This window comes from Linepithema humile, chromosome 2 (assembly GCF_040581485.1).
Source record: "Linepithema humile isolate Giens D197 chromosome 2, Lhum_UNIL_v1.0, whole genome shotgun sequence".
Lineage (NCBI taxonomy): Eukaryota > Metazoa > Arthropoda > Insecta > Hymenoptera > Formicidae > Linepithema > Linepithema humile.
The window spans coordinates 5,837,298-5,859,371 of record NC_090129.1 but is presented as its reverse complement, the minus strand read 5'-3'; the positions used below and the strand labels follow the sequence as shown (position 1 = coordinate 5,859,371).

Genomic DNA, 22,074 nt, shown 5'->3' with positions numbered 1-22,074 from the left:
TTTATTACATCTTCAAAAGTCTTACAAAGACAACTACCTAGTGAAGAAACCGTACAATCCGACCTGCCCGAAGGTCATCATATTTCTACTAGCAGGATACTGCGTTTATCTGGCACTTCCTCCTTCCAACGTTCCTTCTCGGGTTCATGAACCCTTCTCATTTACTCTTCATCGTCCTCTTACTCTTTGACTAGGTGGGAGAAGGACGGAGAGGGAGTTGCAGGATGAATCAGACAGGGACGGTGGTACCGTCAGTACTGCATCGGTTTTCTTCGCGTAAGGACAGACCACGGATCATCTGCAATTATCTTTCGCTGAGAATTCCTTCCCTTTACCACGGTGAGTGCACTCTCTTGCACGCTTGGCTGCCGCGCCGCGTCGTACCATACCGGTGCGGTTGCTCGTATATATTATCCACTCACGTCGAGTGCCGTGCTAACAAATAGATTTTTATATTTTGTCATGCAACCTTAATAATGTAACGGATACAAATAAAGTGTAAACTATTCGGTGAGAAAGTGTTATAAGTTATATTTTAACATACGTAAAAAACTTATAAAATTATATAAGGAAAAATTTAAGTTCTTTTTTATACTTATGTAGGATGTATCAAATGCACCTTTTACTAGAATTTTTTGACTAATTTAAAATAGATTCTTTTTTTTTTTTTAAATTGAAATATCTATAGTCGAGACACTCAGAAAGATATCTTTTTATAAATGTAATTCGTATATCAACAAGTGTATGAAGTATCTAAAATATTATATTTTTTCTAAGATATAATTTTGCAAGAAACTGTTTAATTAACCACCTATCGCAAATCGTTAAAATCTTCTTTTATTTTAAAGAAATATTAATCAAACTTTGTATAAATTATAGCGTTCTCATGCCTGCAATTAGTCCAAATATAGACATTTACTTCTTACTAGACATAATTTCCAGAATAATTAACGCATAACTAATAATATCATTATTTCGTTCTTCCTAAAATTATAGTCGATGAACTATGTGGAAATACATTATTAAATATTAATTTCAGGAAATATTCATTAAATGTACGATAAAATACCAGAGCACCGTTTTAAAAGTTTGCCCTTCAATTTTAAAAGCATTATACACACACACAGTGTACACACATGTCTATATACATTACTCATAAATTTATCATCATGATTAAAATAGGAAATAGATACCAATTTTTCATTTAAAAATATAAATAAATGACACATGTAGCTACGATATATATTTTATTACGTTTTCATTTCTCTTCTATAGCCACAAAAAATTTAATTTACAATTGTTATAATATATTACACAAAATGAAACAAAAAGTCCTTTTTTATTTAAATTATCTCTTTATTTTATTTGCATTATTTCAATAAACAAAATTGTATATAAATTGTTACGCACTTAAATTCTGTTATAATATGCAAGCTAAAAGATATTTGTGAATAAACGCGAATAATCCTCAGTGCTGTTTTACAGGAATTCTTTTATATTCTTTAGATTATTTAAAACGAGAAAGAAATCGCATCTGCCCTATATTTGATTTTGCAGATGAGAAATAATACAAATGTGTGAGAGTCAGACGCGTTCTTCGAATGCGGCTACCTAATTGCATCGTTACGCACAGCCCGTTAAACCATTACAAGTAACGCTTTCCTTCATATTTTCAGCTTTTTAAGATGCCATTAAAAACTACTATAACGATAATTACGAAGTAATTAACTCAGAGAGTTATATAGAATATTTTTGTAATATTATTTATTATTTAAATAAATCAGAAAAATTAAATATAAAATTAAAATATTAGCAATGGTTTATACAATAAATAAAAATCAATAAAATAAAGTTTAAAATTTTTAATAGTCATAATGTATGAAAATCACAATGCACACGCCTTAATTCTCAAAATTTAGAAAGGCATTGTTGATTCCGTATGTATTTACAAATAATTAAATCCGGAAAAATTTATTATTAAAGAATCTATCACTCGATAAAATTGCTGAACAATTAACACAAACATTAGACATAACACTCTATTATGCTATTTTCGTATAATATATCAAACACATTCACTGCAAGAATGCTTGGCACTTCTCCTTGTCTACAAATTAAGCACGTGTGTGCCACGTGCGAACGCGAACCTAATTGTGCACGCATATACGCAACTCGCATTTGCCAACCATTCGTACATACATGAGCGTAAGCATAACATGAAGAATTTTATGATATAAACTATACTACTAACTGTAATACTATTGACTATTGCTGTAAAAATCGTCATGCAAATTTTTTAGTAGCAAAGTGGTATCATACAGAGTATCTCAAATTATCAAAAAATAAAAATATATTTCTTTTACATCATTTAAAAATACAATTTATGCGGTGTAACTATATATATTCGCGTTGTTTGCTTGCATTTATTTCTATCAGTTCACGCGATTTATCAGCATAAGTGTGTCGTTTCGCAAACATATCGTAAATGACTGCACGCGTATAGTTTAATTATAGAAATGGAGCCATGTACTTGGAGGTGATCACATGTATAGGAGTAGTCTATGGTAATCCTAGTGAAGAGTACGTTTTTAGTAAAACTATAAATAATCCATGCAATAAGAACATGCAAAAGTCGAAATACCTGGGTCACCGAACGTTTTCGTTCGCACATATACCATTAAACTCGACAAAATCGTATGTAGCGAGTTTTGCACATAAAACCAAATCTAATTAAACATATATTTTCTTTGAATAATCAGTTATATTTGTAATTGTAAATTTATAACTAAATTATTTTATATTAATTAATGTAGAAATAATTTATGAGTGTAATGTCATAATTGTAATGTATTTCTATATTTTGTCTCCAATAATGTCAAGAAAGTTTTTTCATGTCGTAATTAAATCAGTGAATCAAAGATATCCCAAAACAGTCAATAATATATATAACTCTGAAATAACAATTACGTATGATTCTTAATCAATGTTTTAAAAATTGGCATTTAATAAAAAAATAATGCTTGTATTTCTATAATAAATGTATATGCTAAAACAATATTTAATAAATGTTATTAATATTATCAATCAAAATAATAATATCAAATCAATATCAATAAAAAAATAATATTAAATATAATAAATGCAGAAATATAAATAAATATAACTAATTAATATTAAAATATAATTAATGTAATATATGTGAGAAACAAAATTATTATAATAAATTTTAATAAACGAATATATTACGTGCACTCTTTATGTTACATTATGTAACAAATGCCTAATTAATTAGGTAATTCAAAATGTAGTTTTCATACGCTTTATTATTGATTTTGTCAATCAAATCAATATACTAAATGTATCATTAAAAGTATCGCAACAATCTTTCATCGAAAGCCGATCGAAAATTGCATACATAAAGAACATGTAATTAAAAAAATAAATTTGTATTTATGTATACTAATTTACAATTTTGTTTTTAAATAAGATTATTATAAAAATAAATATATATGTATGAAAAATTACAATTTTGCAGTTACAACACTTTTTATTGTCGATACCATTTTTTCGCACAAAGTGTTAATTACAACAAGTTCGAAAAGTGTTATTTAAATAAAGTGAATTTGAAGCTTTTTAACTTAAAAATATGGAGTACTATTTTTTTTACAATGCACCAATACAAGATATATTTTATATTTGTGAAGAGCTGTCTGCAAGCAAAACTACACCTCTCTCAGTTCTTAACCATAAAAGTTTCACGATTGCATCATAGGTTGTGTGTGAGTCACAATGTCTGCTGACCTAAAAACATTATTACCACAACCAGTTACTATGTCAATAATTTTCAGAAGAAAGTCTTATCAAGGACAATAATCGTAGAAATTTTATACACAAAATCAATATGGATTTTGATTGCTTATTATAATAAGAAATGTTTCAATTATTCTGACACAAATAACCAACGGATAAAAATCATATGTATGAAAATCGTCAAGTACTAAGTTTCAACTAAAAAATTGCTGAAATAAAATGAATCATATTTGTTCAATAATTATTACTGCATATCATTTATGGATGTACTTGCCTTGCAACTAATACTATTAACTGATGTTCACAAACGATTTTCCATGCCGAATATATTCATTGTCCATAACAAAAGAGCTATATATAAAATGCTATATATGTCCAAATTAATATAAATATTTATCCATTGTTTTATCAATGAAAAAATTTTTATTATTTTTAGAAGAGCATTCTCCCAGCGAGTGATTGTAGAGACGACTAAAATATGACAGCACCACAGGCGTCATCGCGTCTCGAGATGCTACAGGTAAGATAATCAGTTTTACTGTCTTTACAAATGGCAACTTTAAAAGAGATAAATTTATATCGGAAAAACAAATTAGTAGGTATAAATAATATAATATACGTACACGTGCATACGCTTCGTAGCATCAAAAGTTTTTATAAAATTTATAATATTTATTAAAGTAAATTGTAGATGAAAACTATTGACAAACTGCTCTTTATGTTTAACCAATAACAAATAAGAATTTCGATATCTAAAAGTTTAACACTAGAAAATTATTAATAATATTAACATATTATATATTACTAATTACTAATTACTAAAATAATTTTTTTTAACTAATCGTACATATGTATTCAGTAACTTATAAAATTTTATTTTGAATCATGAGACGCTTCATTATACAACTATTAATCGTAATACTCGTGTGTATTATCTGAAATAAATCGCGCACATTAGAAGATGTTATGTAAAATAAAAACGCATTTGTAATTAAAGTTCTTTTACGAGAATATAATAAACGGTAAGCCGCAATTGTTTATTATAGTTCTTTTTTTATGTAATTTTGCAATATTTTCTGGTTAAGATAGATCGGTTAAGACAGCTCTGACGCATGTTCTTTTGGCCCACGTATCGTTTCTGTACTGAACATACACATATATGGTATCTTGCTCAGGCAACATACGCGTAACGATCTTCCCACGTATCGATATAACCAAATTCGATGAACAGCTGATACTTCGAAGAGTATACTCTGATCTCATTCGCCTACTCCTTATATAGTATGTCTCCTCTCTTTTTTTAACACATGGATGTAACATCGAAGATAAATTTAACGCACAAAAGAAGACTTGCGTGTGAATGATTTTATTTCCGAACTTTTTTCCAAATTTTTATAGAGTTTAGAGCCTTTTACGTTTCAATAATTATTGTATTTGACTAATTTCAATAATGATTTTTTTCTTCTTACAAAGATAAAAAAATTGATAAAAGTCAATAATAATGTATTTAAACGTATGAATGTAATTTCTAAACAGGATCAAATAAGATAAATATTTATATAATATTTTTTTTTTATTTTTACGTGTTCAAATTTTACCAAAATTATGTTCACATATTAGAAAACGCATGAATTTTAACAGCTGGTTTAATTTACCGCACAATACGATACAACTTTTAACGCAATTTCCGGAAGAAGTCAAATCCAAGTTAAAGCGGGACAATAAGAATAAATCGCGTACAATTATAAGATGTTATGTAAAATAAAAACGTATTCGTAAGACTTGCAGAGAGCAAAATGTAGACGCTTGGTTTGTCAACCATGACAAACTATTGAGGCTTGTAACCATAATACTATGATGTCACTTCCTTCAGATAGAGATGCGTCATTTGACAGATTTCTCAGACACTATTTTTATGTATCAAGAATCATTTTTAAAAAACATTTTAAAAATCGCTCCTAAAATATATTTTTCGATAATCTGCTTCAAATTTCAATAATCCTTCCTGGTGCTTTTACGTGTCTCGATTATTAATTATAACAACTTTGACAAAACAAATTCGATCTATCATAATCATTAAATTAATTTTGTCAAAAATTTGAAAAAATTGAAATTTTACTAACAACAAAATTTACAATAATCTTTTGTGATTGATAAAAACTATTGCATATTACATTATTCTAATTTTCTTACAAGACATAACAGAAAACAAATACGCGTAATTCTCAAGGAAATCCGAGAACATCAACAAAAACAAAGTTAACGCGCAATGTATTATACAATACATAATGTGATTCAAACGATTTGCTTCTAGACGTCTCTTGTTAATGAGCAAGAACGATTAAATAGCCGAGTAAACGACGCATGTCACGATGCCCACGCTTGACCTTTCTGCATTGAAAGAAGGTGTGAATCGAAAAAAAATTTCGTGCGAATACAAATGCATTACGTCATTAATGACAGTTCCGCCTCGGTTAAAAAGAACAAAAATTTATTACAATTACATTTGCACAAATATCTGACAAGCATAAATACTTTTAATTTTTTTGTTAGACTAATCAATCAATGCACGAGTAATTATTACCGTGAAAAAACGTCTTTTAAAAACTATTACATTTTGCAGAATAAAAAGTGCTTGCTGAACTACTTTTACACTTGATGAAGAAGTAGTGTTACAGAAAAAGTGTTCCAGATTTACTAGACATTGTCTACATTAGGAGAGATACTTATTTGTTTAGAAATTATAAAAGGAAAAGATACCTACATTCATTGTAAGAGGCACCTATTGTAACAATAGAATTTTGATTGAAACATATTTTTTTACAAACATATTTTTCTGCGTCAAACACGCGTTTCGTGCGAACGGATATACATTCAACATACACGCGAGAAAAAGGTGCGTGCAATACATAAGCTTGCACGAATAAATCTAAAATGTGGATTTAGAGCAAGGAGGACCGCCGGAACGATAGCAGTTAGCTCATAAATAATTGATGAGAAGGTACGATGCAGTTTCGCTTGCCACCGATTTGTAATTGTAATTTCGCGAGGAGCATGCCCAGTTAAGCAAAGTAATTATGGGCAGGTTTCGTTATCGGGACACGTACACGATCTATGGGAGATGACAAGACGCAGCTGCGCCACACGTAATCTCAAAGTCACTCTCGTTTTTCTCTTTTCGGTATTCTGTTTGACCTGTTAACATTTAACTTTGCAAAAAACATTTGCATTATTTTAAAATCGATACAACATCAATAGATTTAGGCACCGCGTATTGACATACAAAAATATCTCTATCTTTTCGTGATAACTGACGTGAATTGAAATGTGACGTGAAATCAATTTCTTCATATTTATAGCGTATAAAATCTACTGAATTTGTTTTAAAACCTATTTTAAAGAAATACTTCACTGACACTACGCGTATAAAAAATTCGCATAATCGCACACGAAGATTTGTCTTCGATGAAATGCAAAGTTCAAGGTTTCCCGAGAGTATTATTGATCTTGCGAAATGATTGATTCTTGTCTGTCTAGCTATAATTGTAAGGAATATTTGCATGTCCGACATTTTCAAGACTATCTATGTTCGCTTCCTCTGGCAAACAATAAATTTTATATTTGTCATAACCTCGTTTCCAAACACGACATTTTGCAGCGAACAATTCGTAGGATCGATATTTTATAGATTATTCGTGTAAGGAATATAAATTTATAAATACATAATTTCTCGAAGTAACGACTCTGTATTATTGTATAGTTTCGTGGAAAATCAAATAATCCAAAGGCAATCAAATGCACGGAAATTGGTCATATTCCATTATTCACTGATATCGCATTTATAGAAGAATGGGATAAAAAATAAGAAGTAAAAAAAATTCGGTTATTCAAAAATTAATTATAAATTTTTCATGTCTGCATCAACATTTATTTGGAAATTGTTCACCCTCTTCTCAAAGAAGCTATATTTCTTGTTACATTATATTCTTCTACAAATTATATTGGTATTTTTAAGGCAAGAGCATACGCATTTCTTTGCACGTTCTTACGAAAACAACTAATTTCTTGGCAACATGCAGCGCTTATCAGTGAAACTACCGTTTTACGCGAAAAACAAAATTTAGCGAAAAAATCAAAGTGAAGTGAAGTGATTCTTTTTTTTATTTATAATAATATGACACAGAAATATTGTGAACTTAATAAGCAACATGCAAATGGGCTGCCTTTCGAAAAATATTGCAACGATTTTTCTTAAAAATCTGTTTTAAATTGATTAATATAATGTGTAGAATACACTGACTATTAAAATCGAAATGAGATACAATATGTAAAAATATTTAGTAGTATTTCTAAAAAATGTCTCTCATTGGTAATATTAATTACTGTGTAAAAAAATATATATAATGCTTATACATTGAATATAATTAGAATTTTTGGTAAATTAGTCGACTTCTGATTGCAATAAAATTCACCTTATTCACGCAAATTGACATCAACTTGTCGAAGCGGTAAATTTTTCGCGTCGGCAAACGAGGTTTAGCAAAGCAACAAGGAAGTAATAGATCTCGATAAACCAACTGCCAAACATACAACTCGTTTATATCAATTCCTAAAATCACTTCCATTACTCTTTCCAACCTTGAACTTTGCACTTCGGTGAAATTCTTAAGCAACATCGACAAGTTGTCTCGAGTTCTTTGCAAGCAATATACTTCGTAAATAAATTTATTTTAGCTGTAAAAATATAATATCGAAAAACAAAATTTATCTTTTTATTGCTGTATCAAATTATAACTTATTTAAAAAAATTATTGTGAAAATAAGTAATACTACTTTTTAATAATAAGGAGAAGAATTTTTTTATAATATAATTATTTTTTAATAAGAGAGAATGAAGAGAAAGGAGAGAGAGAGAGAGAGAGAGAGAGAGAGAGAGAGAACTATTTTCATTTAATACTAATATTTAAATAACAAAATTTATCTTTTTTTAAATTTTTAAAATATTAAAAAATTTTTAATATTTTAAATTTAAATTTCAAATATTTTATATTTAACTTTTATTTTTTTAAGGAAAATATAAAAAATGCAATATTATATAATATATATAATATAAAACATTCAATATCTTTATTTTATCCTACCTTAAAAAAGGCATGTTATTGACTTTTGAAGGCTTTTTTCCATTATTTAAAAATATTTTGCATTGAAATAGCAATATGATGATATATATATCACACTATAAATACTTTATACACATAAATTCAACGTTTATAATAAATAATTTTACTCGCCTAGTCAGTATTTCACTAAACCGCACCACTATTCGTAAAATTAAAATCGAAGAAGAACATTAAAGTATTGAAGCGAATTGACACATGGAACATGTTTAGCCATGTATACACAGGTTTCTTTTCGATTACTCATCCACCCTCACATAGTAACTGTTATCATAGTCATAAAGGTAGAAACGGAACGGACATGCGCTGTCTCGATGTCGACATATTGTAGTCGTAACAACACAGTTGTGATGGTAACACTCATAGTGCCGCAGTTGTATCGTGGTTTTATGTGCGCGTTAGCCGATTATTAAATCATCCTGCGATTAATCGTATTCCGTTATTTTTGGAATTAATTATTTCACGATTAACCATGTGATCATCCGTCAAATATTTAATTGGATTCATACGAACATACGAATCGTAATAGTGTACAAAGTGCGGCGAAAAACGTAAGATATGTGGAGGTACAGAGTGATTCTTGTTAACAAATAAGTTAAACTTTTGTAACTAATTTTTTTGTATGAGGTTTTGTTTTTAAGAAAAATAATTTTGAAAGCCCGTTGAGTACATATGTACTTGTTTCGCACGGATCAGTAAACTGCTACTTTTTCTACTACTTTTTTTTTGTATTTGTATTTATAAACACTGGTTGTGCTCTTGCTTACTATTTTTCATCAATTTGTTAGAAAACATTAATTTTTTCATATATTAATGACGGTATTTTACTACATTTTATATATACAAAAGTTATCACAATATCGAAAAGTTCGGGATTTATTAATTTAAAATATATGATTATTATGATTATTAATATGATATGATTTATATTATATTAATGTGATTATTGAATCGATCGTGGTGGAATAATACCTTCCACCTTGGTGGAAAAATGCCTTGGCCTCTAAGATCCTATATCAATCGATTGTTATTTACGCAGTACATCTAAAGCTCTAGTTTGTGCTACAAATAACACAGTTCAATAAAAAAACACAAGGATGCAAAATATGCAAGCTATTTTTTGTAGAACTGTAATTAAAGTCTTCACTAATTAAAACTTAAAAATATTCAAGCATTCGAGTAGCTAAAAGCTTAACCTACATTGGCAAGAATTTGAGAGTGGTTGCGTAGAAGAGCACAATTATACTTTAAACAACAACAATGCTACAAATCTGTGAATTTCACGAACGAAATTGACACGACCATCTTTAAATACTTGAAAAGAAATTAGAAATGTTGGTGATTTATAATTTAAACGCACATAAAAATTTTCAATGTAAGAGGATTTGTGTGAGAATCTCTCTTCCCCTTCAGGACGAATATGATACAGAACAACATCCAAGCAGGAAGTTGATTGAGAAACTGATAAGAAATGCAAATCCGATCACAACAGTTGGGTGGTCGCGGAGTTTCCATGGACAAAACATCATGGGCGGCTCAGGATTACGACTCCACGTTCATTAATTTGGACACTATGGTACAAATTTTAAAACTTTGAAAACAAATTAAATATGTTGTAAGATATTGAGGTTTAAAAAAAAACAGATTATAATTTTACTAATGTTAAAGTGAAATCATGTTTTGTTTAATGGACACTAGAAAAAAAAACAAATAGATAACTGTGTCATCAAGTATTTGATAAGACACGTCACACGTTATCAATGATATTCTCGAACGGAAAAGGGGTGAAACACAAATTGACGCAAACGGGAAACAGGAATATTGCTTCTTCTATATATGATTATGTACATCAGAGATGTCAACTTGTCGAATTTCGAATAGTTCAAATCAAATCAATGTGCCGCGATGCAATTTAATCCGATATCTAATCCGCAAATCTTTCATTTGCATGTGTTTCTATCGCACTATTAAAACGTTGTGCAAATGGAAACGCAATTTGCATGCAAAGTAATTATAATCAACATTCCGTTATTATTATCAATTATCTGAATTATTCTTGCTGAAACTCGAATTTGCGTTTGTAAGCGTATTATATAAAGGCGAAGTGCCGAACATGGTGGATTCATTAGGAACGAATCAATTAGTGGCGCACCTGATTACCGATGCAATCATCGAAGGAATATGCAATTAGGAACTACTGCATGATTATTAAACCGCAGTTGATCTTTGCTTCATTATTCCCAAAACGGTTGTACAAAGTTTTCAACTTTGCAAAATGTATTACAATAGAAATAACTAATATTAATAAACTTGCAATCAGTGCAAGTTTAAAAGTGCAACAAAATTATTGAATTTAAACGTTCCACTGTCAAACTTTTTGCAACAAAACTTGGTTCATTTAATTATTTTTTCCTAGAGATAACTGTATTAATACAATATTTTAGTATTAAAAATAATTATATAATGCTAACTTTAGATTTTATGATAATTAGCAGCGTGTCTCTACTTTTCATCAATTTTTTTCTATATATATTATTAAATTTGCACATCATACAATGAAGAATGTTTTTTTCAAACAACTGAATTAAGCTATTGAAAGTAATATTGACATTTCGGGCGCATAGACCTGAAATATTGAGCGACGCTGGTTGAAAAGACGAACGATCCGCTTTAGCATAATAACGAGTTTACTAACCCCCTTGCATGTAGGTTAGAAGGGAATCGATGAGGTAACGCTGCGTGCATATGCACCATCGTGCTATAAACCTACAGTAGAGACTCGCGCAATACCGTATACTCGTATGCGAGCCGACGTTCTGACCGCACGACGTCGGTCCGCATATTTGCGCAACAACATGCTGAAACTCAAAGCGAATTATCCGTCGACGCAGGCCCGCTTCCAGCAGAAGCAGCTGCAGGAGAAAGAGCAGAAGTTGCTGCAGCTGTACGACCAGCAGCAGCAGAGAGCCTACCAAGTGGTGCAACGGGGTAGTGCGGGTTCCAACAGCTCCAATCACAGCTCCACCACGATTAAAACCTCGACGACAACGACCTCGACCTCGCAACGTGGTAAGGTAAGTGGGGTTTTACATAAGCGAAAAATAATGTCTCTCTTAAGGAAAGAGAGAGAGAGAGAGAGAGAAACAGAGAGAGAGAATGTAGTTATATCACTTTGCATGTTGAAGATAAAATCATAATTTGTCGCGTCGGTTTATCGCGCACTAATTCTTTTCAGACTTAATTTTAAGAGAAGAGTAAATATATGGACTCTATTTTTTTCTGTAGAAACACGCAGTAATGAGTTTTAGTGAAATTACTGTCTAGTGAAATTAGATGTTTGATTGCAATTTTAAATATATGAAATTTCAATATATATATATAAATATTAATTATCGAAAGGTGAGACAAATGTTCGACGAGAGGCGGCAGACCACCGTGAAAGGAATCGACAGGAGTTATCCGCTTGAACCACTCGAAAACAAGCTGCGAAAGCAAACGAATACGAACAACGTAGCGACGCAAAGGAACGGTAATCTGACAGTGAATCGACAATCCGTCAGTGTGAAACGCGTCGCGCGCGCAGACGTCAACAGCAATGTTAATAACGGCAAGCCTGTCGTCTCTTACCAAGAAGAGATCACTCGCGAGTCATTCGAGCCGCCCACGCATCGTTACAATGACGAAGACGAATTCGGTCTTGAAAATCGTGTTACCACTTTCGCTAACGGATATTATCGTCCCGATGCTGATAATGAGGTTGGTTGCGCGCAAAGTATCAATTTTATATTCAACTCTTAATCTAACGTTATCTCTTATAATACAGAATTTATTTTTATATGCGCTTCTCGTGTAATCTCTCTTCTTAATCATCACTTTCATTACTCTCGTTATGAAGCTGCTGGAAGCTCCGAGAAAATAAATATAATATTTTTATTTAATATAGCAGTCATCTCAAACAAACGAGTTTCATGAATATGTTTCTTTTTTATTTATGATTGTGCTTCTGACCACGCAGGAAGAGATAGCGTTAGATCAGGAGACGATAGAGAGAAATCGTATGATGGCGAAAATTCATCTAATGGGATTTGATGAAACTTTAAAGCACCGCGTGAGGAACGATTTGGAAAGCGAAGAGTTTCCGGAATATCTTATGGTGGATATGTCCGATAAACTTCCGAAGAAAAATGCGACAAAGAAATTGACACAAGCAGAAGCGCGACTCGAACGATTCAAGAACGCGAACGCGAAGAGAAGCGACATGCTGAAACAATCGACTTCGAATAAGCGATCGAAACAAGCAGTTCCTATAACATCAAACAGGTAAGCTTTGTCTTCCAAGTTATTGTCTAAAATTAAAATTATATATAAATTAATTCTTAAAAAACAAAATATATCACAAAATATATATCACAAGTTTCAAACCCATTAAGTTTCATAAGAAAATAACTAACACAGGAAACTTTATTTATTATTTGTGTATCCAAAAATAATTTCAAATTTCAATCATCGACAATCGCTAACAATTCGCCAGAACTGCTTGCCAGAATTAATTTTACGCCGCATAGTTGCAATTGCTATCTTCGACTATTACAAATATATTGCACTAACAATGTGCATCGTACAGAATCGAGAGAGAGAGAAATACATCTAAGAAAAAATAATACCATGTGATTATATTTGTTCTAATATGTGTTTATCTAACACTGTTCTTCTTCATTATTGTACACCACAAATGTTAAAAAAAAAATAAATAAACGGTGTGAACGACTAATTTTTGCAAAGTAAAGAATATTGAGTAAATGAGCATTCAGAACAGCGTAATTAATTTAATTAATCTAGCACAGACAGCAAGTAAAATGTTTTTCTGCTCCAATCTGAAGACGTGTAAGATGTAAGCTTAATTATTTACATACGTGTTCATTTAACCGCAATTTACGCGAGGCAGATTTAACACTGGGCTGCGAGAAAAATAACGAGCGCAACGTCGAATTGCTAATTAGCTTGGGCACTGAACCGAAATAAGGTCGAACCGCCTGTAAGAAAAAGCACGCATTTTTTAATGATTTCGCTAGAAAATCGTTCTATATTTGCTTCCTCGACTGTGCGTTCTCAGACGGAGCGAGATCACTGGAACTTCTTCAACGAGCGCAAAAAGCGGAAGTAGCCGATCTTCAGAGCGCAATCGAGCAATTCTCGAAAACCTTCTGCTAGTTGCCAAAACTCGTGCAACTAATGAAATGAATAAGGGACAAAGGAAAAGTTTGGATATCGAGACGTTCAACCAACGCGACATTCTCCAAAATCTTTTTAGAAATGCTACAAAAACGCAAAGTAATTGGAAGATTTCTCCCAGGCGTAATGAATTTAAATCAGTGACGTCTGATGGACGAATATTTATAAGACGTAGTCCGAGTCCACGATTTTTTTGTAGAGAGACTGAAAGATCCGGTACAACCATGAGTATTGATCAAAAATCTGACTCGTCAGAATTATTATTTTATCGAGACACATTAACGAAACAAAACAGAAGTCCACACTTTTTCCTCAGTGAATCTGAACAATCTTATAGAACAAATAAATCTGAATCATCATATGATAGAGGAATTTCATCAACGCAAATAAGTCCACAATATCTTCGTCGTGAATCCAGACAATCTAAATCAACTTTGGGTACTGATCAAAATACTACTGAATCAGAATCAGACTGGAAGAGTGAAATATTAATAAAACGAAATACGAGTCCGCAATATTTCGATAAAAAAATTGAAACAAGTCTCGATCGAAAAACTAATTCATCTAAATTGGATGAAGAGGAAACGTTAAACAATCGAACCAACAAACCACAATTCTTTTGTGAAGAATCCGAGCGATCTGCAACAACCATTAGCTTGAGTAGAGAAAATAGCGAATCTAAACTATTTGAAACTATATCCGGCAAACGCATTATTAGCCCGCAATATATCTCTGAAAAATCCAAACAATCTACAACAATGATCAAACCAAGATCAAACTCAACAGATTCTACGAAAAACATATTAAAACAACGCAATTATGATTCAGATGATTTTTACAAACAATCCGTAAGATCTTCTCCATTAATTAATAAAAAAATTAGTTACATGCGAGATAGGTACACTCCGAGTCGTTTGAAACGCGAAGTAAGAAAAGATTTAAACAAAAACAACACTTCTCGGGGCGTTGCAGAAACTCGTAGATCACCGAACATATCCGACATCTCTGCAACATCAGCCAGCTCAATCGTAAACCTAAAATATGGCTTGGAATTTGACAACATTTTCCAATCAGCAAAGCCCGTTCGTAAATTTATAAAATCGCAGAATGGTAAAATCCGTCGATTGCCTCTAAAACGCAATATCAACATCATAAATATTCCAAGTGTAAGAGATAATCTATTGAAAAATCGATATAAAGCTTTATCGCCTTCCCGAGAAGCGACGAAATCGCCATCGATTGAGAATAGGAAAAAAACTACGTTCGAAGCCCCGCGGAAAAGTATTACTCCAACAGAAGTTGACATGGAAATTCAAGAAATCACTATGACCGATCATCGTATCGAATACGACAAGGTGCGAAAGACACCGACTCCGATATCAAAGCGACAAATTGATGAAATATACACGAAGTCACCCGGCAATAAAGTAAAATCCAAATTTTTTCTCACTTATCCTGTTAATAAAACGCGCAGGCAGCGAGCGTCAATTTTAGAATCAAATGCCTTTAAGTCAAAAGCAAGTACTTTCGAAAAAAATAAAAAATCCAAAGATCAGAAGGATCAGGAAAAAGAGGAAAGTGCCATCAGTTTAAGCAAACTTGATTGCAGTTCTAAAAGCGAAAGTCCTCAACATATCGTAACTTATGATCCAACTCGATTATATTCGTCGTCTGCGGAAAAAAACAAAAGTAAAATACCTGAAACACGAGAACAAAGATGGAACCAAACAATAAAAAATCAATCCAAGGAACGTAAAAATCGACAACATGAGGATACTCGATATCCAAAACAGATGCGGAATCAGTTTACGGAAAATAAAGCTCGCAGCTTGAAAGCAGGATCTTACGATTCTCTTAAGAAAAGAACAGATTCCGGTGATACAGTTTCACCGATTTTAAGCGACTCTAAAAACCGAATCGAAGAAACGCGCACAAAATTCCGTCAATCGCAACGCTTGCGATCCGCGCAGCTGATACAGGATGCTTTAAAAAACAAAAATCCCGTGATCGCAAATGACAAATATGATCGAGAAAAATCAAGAAACGAAAATAAAAATGTAGCTGCAGATGAGATCGATGCTGAGATAGATGTTAATTATCAAACAATAGTCGATAACGCTTCGAATAGAGAAATAAAGGATCATCGCAAAATTACTCGCCCAAATTCCAATGATGTGACCACAAATAAAGATGTCTCCTTTCGAGTTACAACACGAGAGCCGTCGACAAAATCGAATACTTCAAAGAAAATGAGTTTTCCGACAAAAGTATGTAGCAGACAGCGTTGTATAAAGTCCAGTATCGCACCGCGAAGCTCTTTAAGAAAAATTGCAGAAATTTCCCGTAGTGCTGATATCTCGAAAGTTTTATTATCTCGAAGAATTGTATCGAAAGCGAATCAAAGTTCCACGTCTAAATTTTTGACACATACTTTAGAACATCGCAAACGCAAGAATGTGCCCATTGCGACAAAGTTAACAGCATTATCTCCTAATAAAATTAATGTACAATATAAAATCGAAGATTCAGAAGATAGTGCAAGAAAAATGTCGAAATCGCTAACACGAGAAAAGAATAAATTCAAAAAAGATTTTGAAAGTATAAACTCCGTTGGATCGATATTGAAACGATTTGATAACAAAGGTACAGAATTCGAACAATTAATCCCGATACGCGTATCTCCAGAGATTTCTTTAAATATAACAAATATGCAAACAAAAACTTACAAACCAATCGCTTCAAAAGAATCCACGGTAGTCCATAAAGGAATAGATAATATGACTTTCAAATCGCCTCTAAAATTTCCAGTCAGTAAAGATCTGAAAGTTAAAAATGTCCCGCATAAAAGTAATATAAAAATTCTCGGAACAGAGATGCGTTCTTCTAAGAGATTAATGAAAACCGGAAATTTGACTGAAAATCAACAGAGATCAACTCGATCATCAGTATGCAAACGATTATTTGAATCTGATTCGGAAAAAGAGATCCAAAAAGAGCGGTCAAATTTGAATTATGTAAAAGCACACAATAACGGGTATTATGCCTGCTCAAATCTTAAATCTCGTAACAATGAAACAGTTTCAAAGGTAAGCTCTTTCAAAAATTTCGATCACAAGATTAACAAAAAATCAAAAAAATTTGAAGAAATATCAATATTTACCGTAAAACCACTACAATCCATCAAGGATATTCGCAAATCGATCGATAACGAACAAAGTAAATTTATTATTACAAAAAAGTCGAGGGCAGTAATTGCAAACCGGCGTTCAACTTCACCAGAGAGTGTCGATGTGAAGAGACTGATCCCCGCAACTGATGTAGTGAAAAACACATTTTTTCTCAAAAGCGATCCTGCAAGAATGACTAAAGTTACGTCCTATGTATCCAGGATCACGAAAAGCCCGAGTCCCGATTCAGCTGCGAGAAAGCAGCTCAAATCGAACACGAGAGGAAACGCTCCAGCGTCTCCCTCCAAGAGTTCTGATATTGCTCCTAAGGTAAATATAATTAAAATATATATACTACTTTTTACAAAAAATAGAGAACACTTTTCAGATTGCTCAAAATCGAGCAATTTTCAAATCACTAAAATTCGGCAAAAAATCATTGTACATAAAAGAATTTAAAAAATTTCAAAAATTGAAATTTGTACTTTTCCATGCTTTTAGTCGTTTTTAAACATTTTTTATTTTCACATTTCTGAGCTCAAAAAAAGAACACATTCTTTTCAACACTCTGTAACTTAATAAATAAATTATTTTTGCAAAATTTATGACAAGTGTCCAACATTACATTTTACCTACACAACGTGTTTTAATTTTGCTGCAAATTTTTTTGTCTGAATTACACGACTTTAACCAACTCTATATTTTGTGAAAAATAACGTTTACCATCGACAGTATCAGTATTAGCGCAAAACATGCAGGATTAGTTTTAAAATTGTATAACTCGGTCGAAACAAATCGTAACAAAATTTAAAAAAATGTGTTTCGTAGCTAAAATATTGTAGTTTTTGACGCTTGTTATAAGTTTTATGAAAAAAATGTTTTTATCAAGCTGCAGAGTGTTAAACGTACGTAGTTTTAAGAACAGAACAATATGTTTTTTTTTAGAACTTAAAAACAAAAGATATAAAATTTTCAAAAACAACCGTCTAAAGTACGTAAAAATACAAACTTCAAGTTTTTATTTTTATTGTATAATATTACACAACATACTATTACGCGTGAAAATGATAGATCAGAAATTTCCTATTATCAAGTTTGAGATCATAAAGTGTTTTTCAAAAAAATCTCCAGTAATTTCAAGTAATACTTCTGTAAATAATTATTGTGATGTTTGTTCCGTTAGCGCGCATCTGCAAACCCAAAGAATCAAGATGCGAAACCTTCGAGAAAATCAGCAAAAGATGCAGATTCGATTGGAAATAGGGCGACCACAGCTGAAGCGATTGATACAACTGATGGTGTTGTTCTCCAGAACAATACACGTGAATCCACACCAAAATCATCTGACATCTTTGTAAGCAACTTTTTTGATCAACCATTAACAGAAAGCAATACAATACCATCAATAAAAAAGCCTCTTACCGATGTAAGACTAATTTTTTTCTTTTTTTATTTAAAGTTATTTTTATCACGTGGGTCATACAAGATGTCAAATAAATGATGAAAACGCATTTTTAATTTTTATGTTATTTTATTACAAAAAAGCAGTTTGTTAATAATTAATAAAGTTTTGATTGGTTTTAAATATTTTACACGATGACAGAACTTTAAAATATTTCTTTTAAAACAATGCTATACTTTTTGCTTAATTATTCTTAATTTGATTGTCCTTTAATAAAAGATAATTAAATTAATTAAATTACTTAAAAATTAGCTACAAAATTTACCATAAAATATAAATTACTAGTTAATTTGATAAAAAGTAATCGAAAGAGTTGAAAGAGGATGGATTTAACATGGTTTTATTATGAACGTACAGTCCGTTTTGACATTATTATCGTTTTGAAGTCGAAATAAATTCGTATTTATTCGATAAAATCGTGACAGGTCGGCGGTGAAAAAAGACAGTGCAAGAGTAATATCCTCTGAAACACAACGTCAAAATAAAATGTCACTCTCTCGTGACGACAATCCGGACGACCAGTTAATCGCGCGTGGATTTTCCGCCCCATTCTCAAATTGAAATTTGTATTGTACATGCACAAAAAATCAATCAGCACTGAACACCAGCCAAGTATTTGATACAAAGCTAAATCATATAGCTACAGTCTTTCCATCACCGTGCAATTTATTTCACTACACAATTGCAATCAAAATTCATTTGAAGATATAATCTATCAAAAAAAAAGTAATTGAGAAAACTCGTGCATTAATTATAACGTTGCTTAAAAAAGGACTTAACGGAAGCAACTGATAAATTTAAATTATTTTATATAAAGTATTATTATATTCAATAATCTTAGTAACCTAAATTTTTATGTCACTATAACAGAAAATAAATTTTCCAAATATTAGAGAAAAATACGCAGCTTACGGATTAAAACCCCGTATTTTATCTAAAATAAAAATCGAAACATTTTTATTTGTATACAATTGGAACGTTATTTCAGTATTAAAATCTATCGTTCAAACATTTAAATCTTTTTATTCAAATTTGTGTTTATTTCATGTTTATAACAAATTCTCTAATTAAAAATATCTAGACTTTGTAGAAGTATATTTGTATGTTTATATTATTTGTATATGAAATTTATCTATTTATGTTCAGAAGCAGCAAACAGCTTCGAATGTATCAGATCGGCCAATCTCATCAGTCTCATCGAATTCTAGTGCTAACTCAACTCAAGGCCAAATTTCCAACACGAAAAATAAAATGACAACGAGAACTAAAACATCCGCGTAAGTTTTTCCAAGGATTGCTATATATTTTATTACAAAAAATTATCCACGCAACAAACAATCTGATTTCTTTTATAATCTAAGATCTTCTTTTATGATTGTAAGATTATACATTTTGCAGAATATTTTCATAGGAAAAAGGTTTCAATTTTTAATTTTTAATAAAGTAACAAAGTATTTGAGATATTAATTAACTAATTACAGAGATAATTTGGTAGCCTGTAACATATGTGAACGTCGCTTTGCACGAGATCGAATCAGCTATCATGAACAAATCTGCGTAAAAACAACAAATAAAAAGAGGAAAAAATTTGATACCACAATGTTTCGAGTGAAAGGAACTGAACTCGAACCTTTCGTCAAGAAAGGCCTGTCTAAAAAGCAAGAGGTCAGTAATATCATTACTTTTTCTGTTCACAATTTTTATCCCATTGCATCAATGTTTCAATCAGGTTTCTTAAAATCCGCATTTTGTTGAGATTTTCTATTTTACTTGTTACAGCACTTGTTTTATTGTTAGCATAAATGTAAAAATAATGCATTGATTCTTTAAAATCATTTTAAATTGATCAATAGATTGTGCTCTCTTTATTAAAAAGTGTCTTTGAAGATTATTGATCTAATTTTAAATTCATAAATTTTTATTAGATTCGTTAATATTACTAAATGTTTACTTGTATAAAACAAATATCAAAGTAATTTGTCAATCTAATTTGCTTTGAAAGCTGATGTTCTCGAATTTAACAAGGAAACTAAACATAACAAAAGATAAAAGCATTTATATTTTCACGCTATTTCAGACAACGAAGAAGCCAGAGGTGAAATCGAATTGGCGGCGCAAACACGAGGATTTCATCAACACGATCCGTTCTGCCAAGGAATATCAAGCAGCGGTAGCGAAAGGAATAAATCCCGCCGACTTGCCGCCACCTCCACCCAGTGATACCAGCGATTACATTCAGTGTCCACATTGTGGTAGAAAGTTCAATGAGGCCGCAGCAGAACGGCATATTTCCAAATGCGAAAACATGCTTCATAATAAACCGATGCATATGCGAGCGAAATTGAGACGTTAAAAAAATGATGGCAATTGATCTAATTTTTCCAATCCGAAATCAATTTTGTATTTTCTAATAAATAGGTATACACACTTTTCTCCTCCAGAATTTACATCCGTAACGTATCATCGAGACTTGCTGTAGAAATTTTCGCTTGATACATGTTCAAACATGTTTTAAGATAGATTGAAAATAAAGTTATTATTTCTCAATTTATTTTCTAAAATCTACATTTAAAAAAAATAAATGTTATGCGCTTCTAAGCTTATAATACTATTTCTGTAACTTTTTAATATGCGTATAATCTTCATATTTTAAAGTATAAAACAGTTTAGAAATAATTACTTGAATGAAAGTACAGTTGCTACGGACATTGATATAAACTAGTACTTTGAAATTTCAGGTAGCCAAAAATTTGCATAGCTTAGATTTCAAGATTAAATGTCAATTAATTCAGAGCTTTCGAGCTGTGAAGATGTGTTTGAACAGTTCAAAAATTCGAAAATTGACATCTGCGTGAAGTTGGATATTCACAAGCAATTGTTTATAAGTAATACGTACTATTTTTGCACTGATTGTCTTTGATTTTTGAACTATTCAAATCTTTAAAATTATTACAAATTGATATTTTAAATCGATTATTGCTTACACTCAAATCATCCGAACTCAAAGCTCATTTTTTTGCAAATTATTTGAATTGTTTAAATATACAATATGCTCGAACCTTTGTCTGAGTTCCAATATAAATTTTATAAACTGAAGACTTATACAATGATAAAAACCGTATTAGTCATAACAAAAAATATGCATATTGAATAGTGGCATGCTTAGTCTACTTGATAAATTTGAGATTACAAAATCTGACTAATAGTAGACTAATGAATAATTATA

At 31.2% G+C, this 22,074-nt stretch overlaps 1 protein-coding gene and 1 long non-coding RNA gene across 7 annotated transcripts; one reads left to right on the top strand and one right to left on the bottom strand.

Annotated features, from left to right (window-relative positions):
* Window positions 1–219: 219 nt before the first annotated feature.
* Window positions 220–21,395, top strand: LOC105670425 (pre-mRNA-splicing factor CWC22 homolog). Of its 6 annotated transcripts, none has more exons than XM_012363945.2 (10): window positions 220–339; window positions 4,247–4,330; window positions 11,879–12,061; window positions 12,387–12,743; window positions 13,003–13,307; window positions 14,101–17,716; window positions 18,570–18,740; window positions 19,995–20,125; window positions 20,330–20,513; window positions 20,926–21,395. In XM_012363945.2, the coding sequence occupies exons 2-10, from the start codon at window positions 4,289–4,291 to the stop codon at window positions 21,199–21,201; spliced, it is 5,265 nt and encodes a 1,754-aa protein (XP_012219368.1). In that variant the 5' UTR covers window positions 220–339; window positions 4,247–4,288; the 3' UTR covers window positions 21,202–21,395. The 6 variants fall into 6 exon arrangements, with proteins under 6 accessions (XP_012219368.1, XP_012219367.1, XP_067206457.1 ...); XM_012363944.2 differs by lacking the exon at window positions 220–339 and adding an exon at window positions 10,401–10,563; XM_067350356.1 differs by lacking the exons at window positions 220–339; window positions 4,247–4,330 and adding exons at window positions 9,344–9,553; window positions 10,401–10,563.
* Window positions 2,049–4,239, bottom strand: LOC136998118 (uncharacterized). The gene is made up of 2 exons (XR_010888724.1): window positions 4,085–4,239; window positions 2,049–3,801 (listed from the first exon to the last, which is right to left on the bottom strand). It is a non-coding gene; the product is annotated as an uncharacterized lncRNA (long non-coding RNA).
* Window positions 21,396–22,074: the final 679 nt, after the last annotated feature.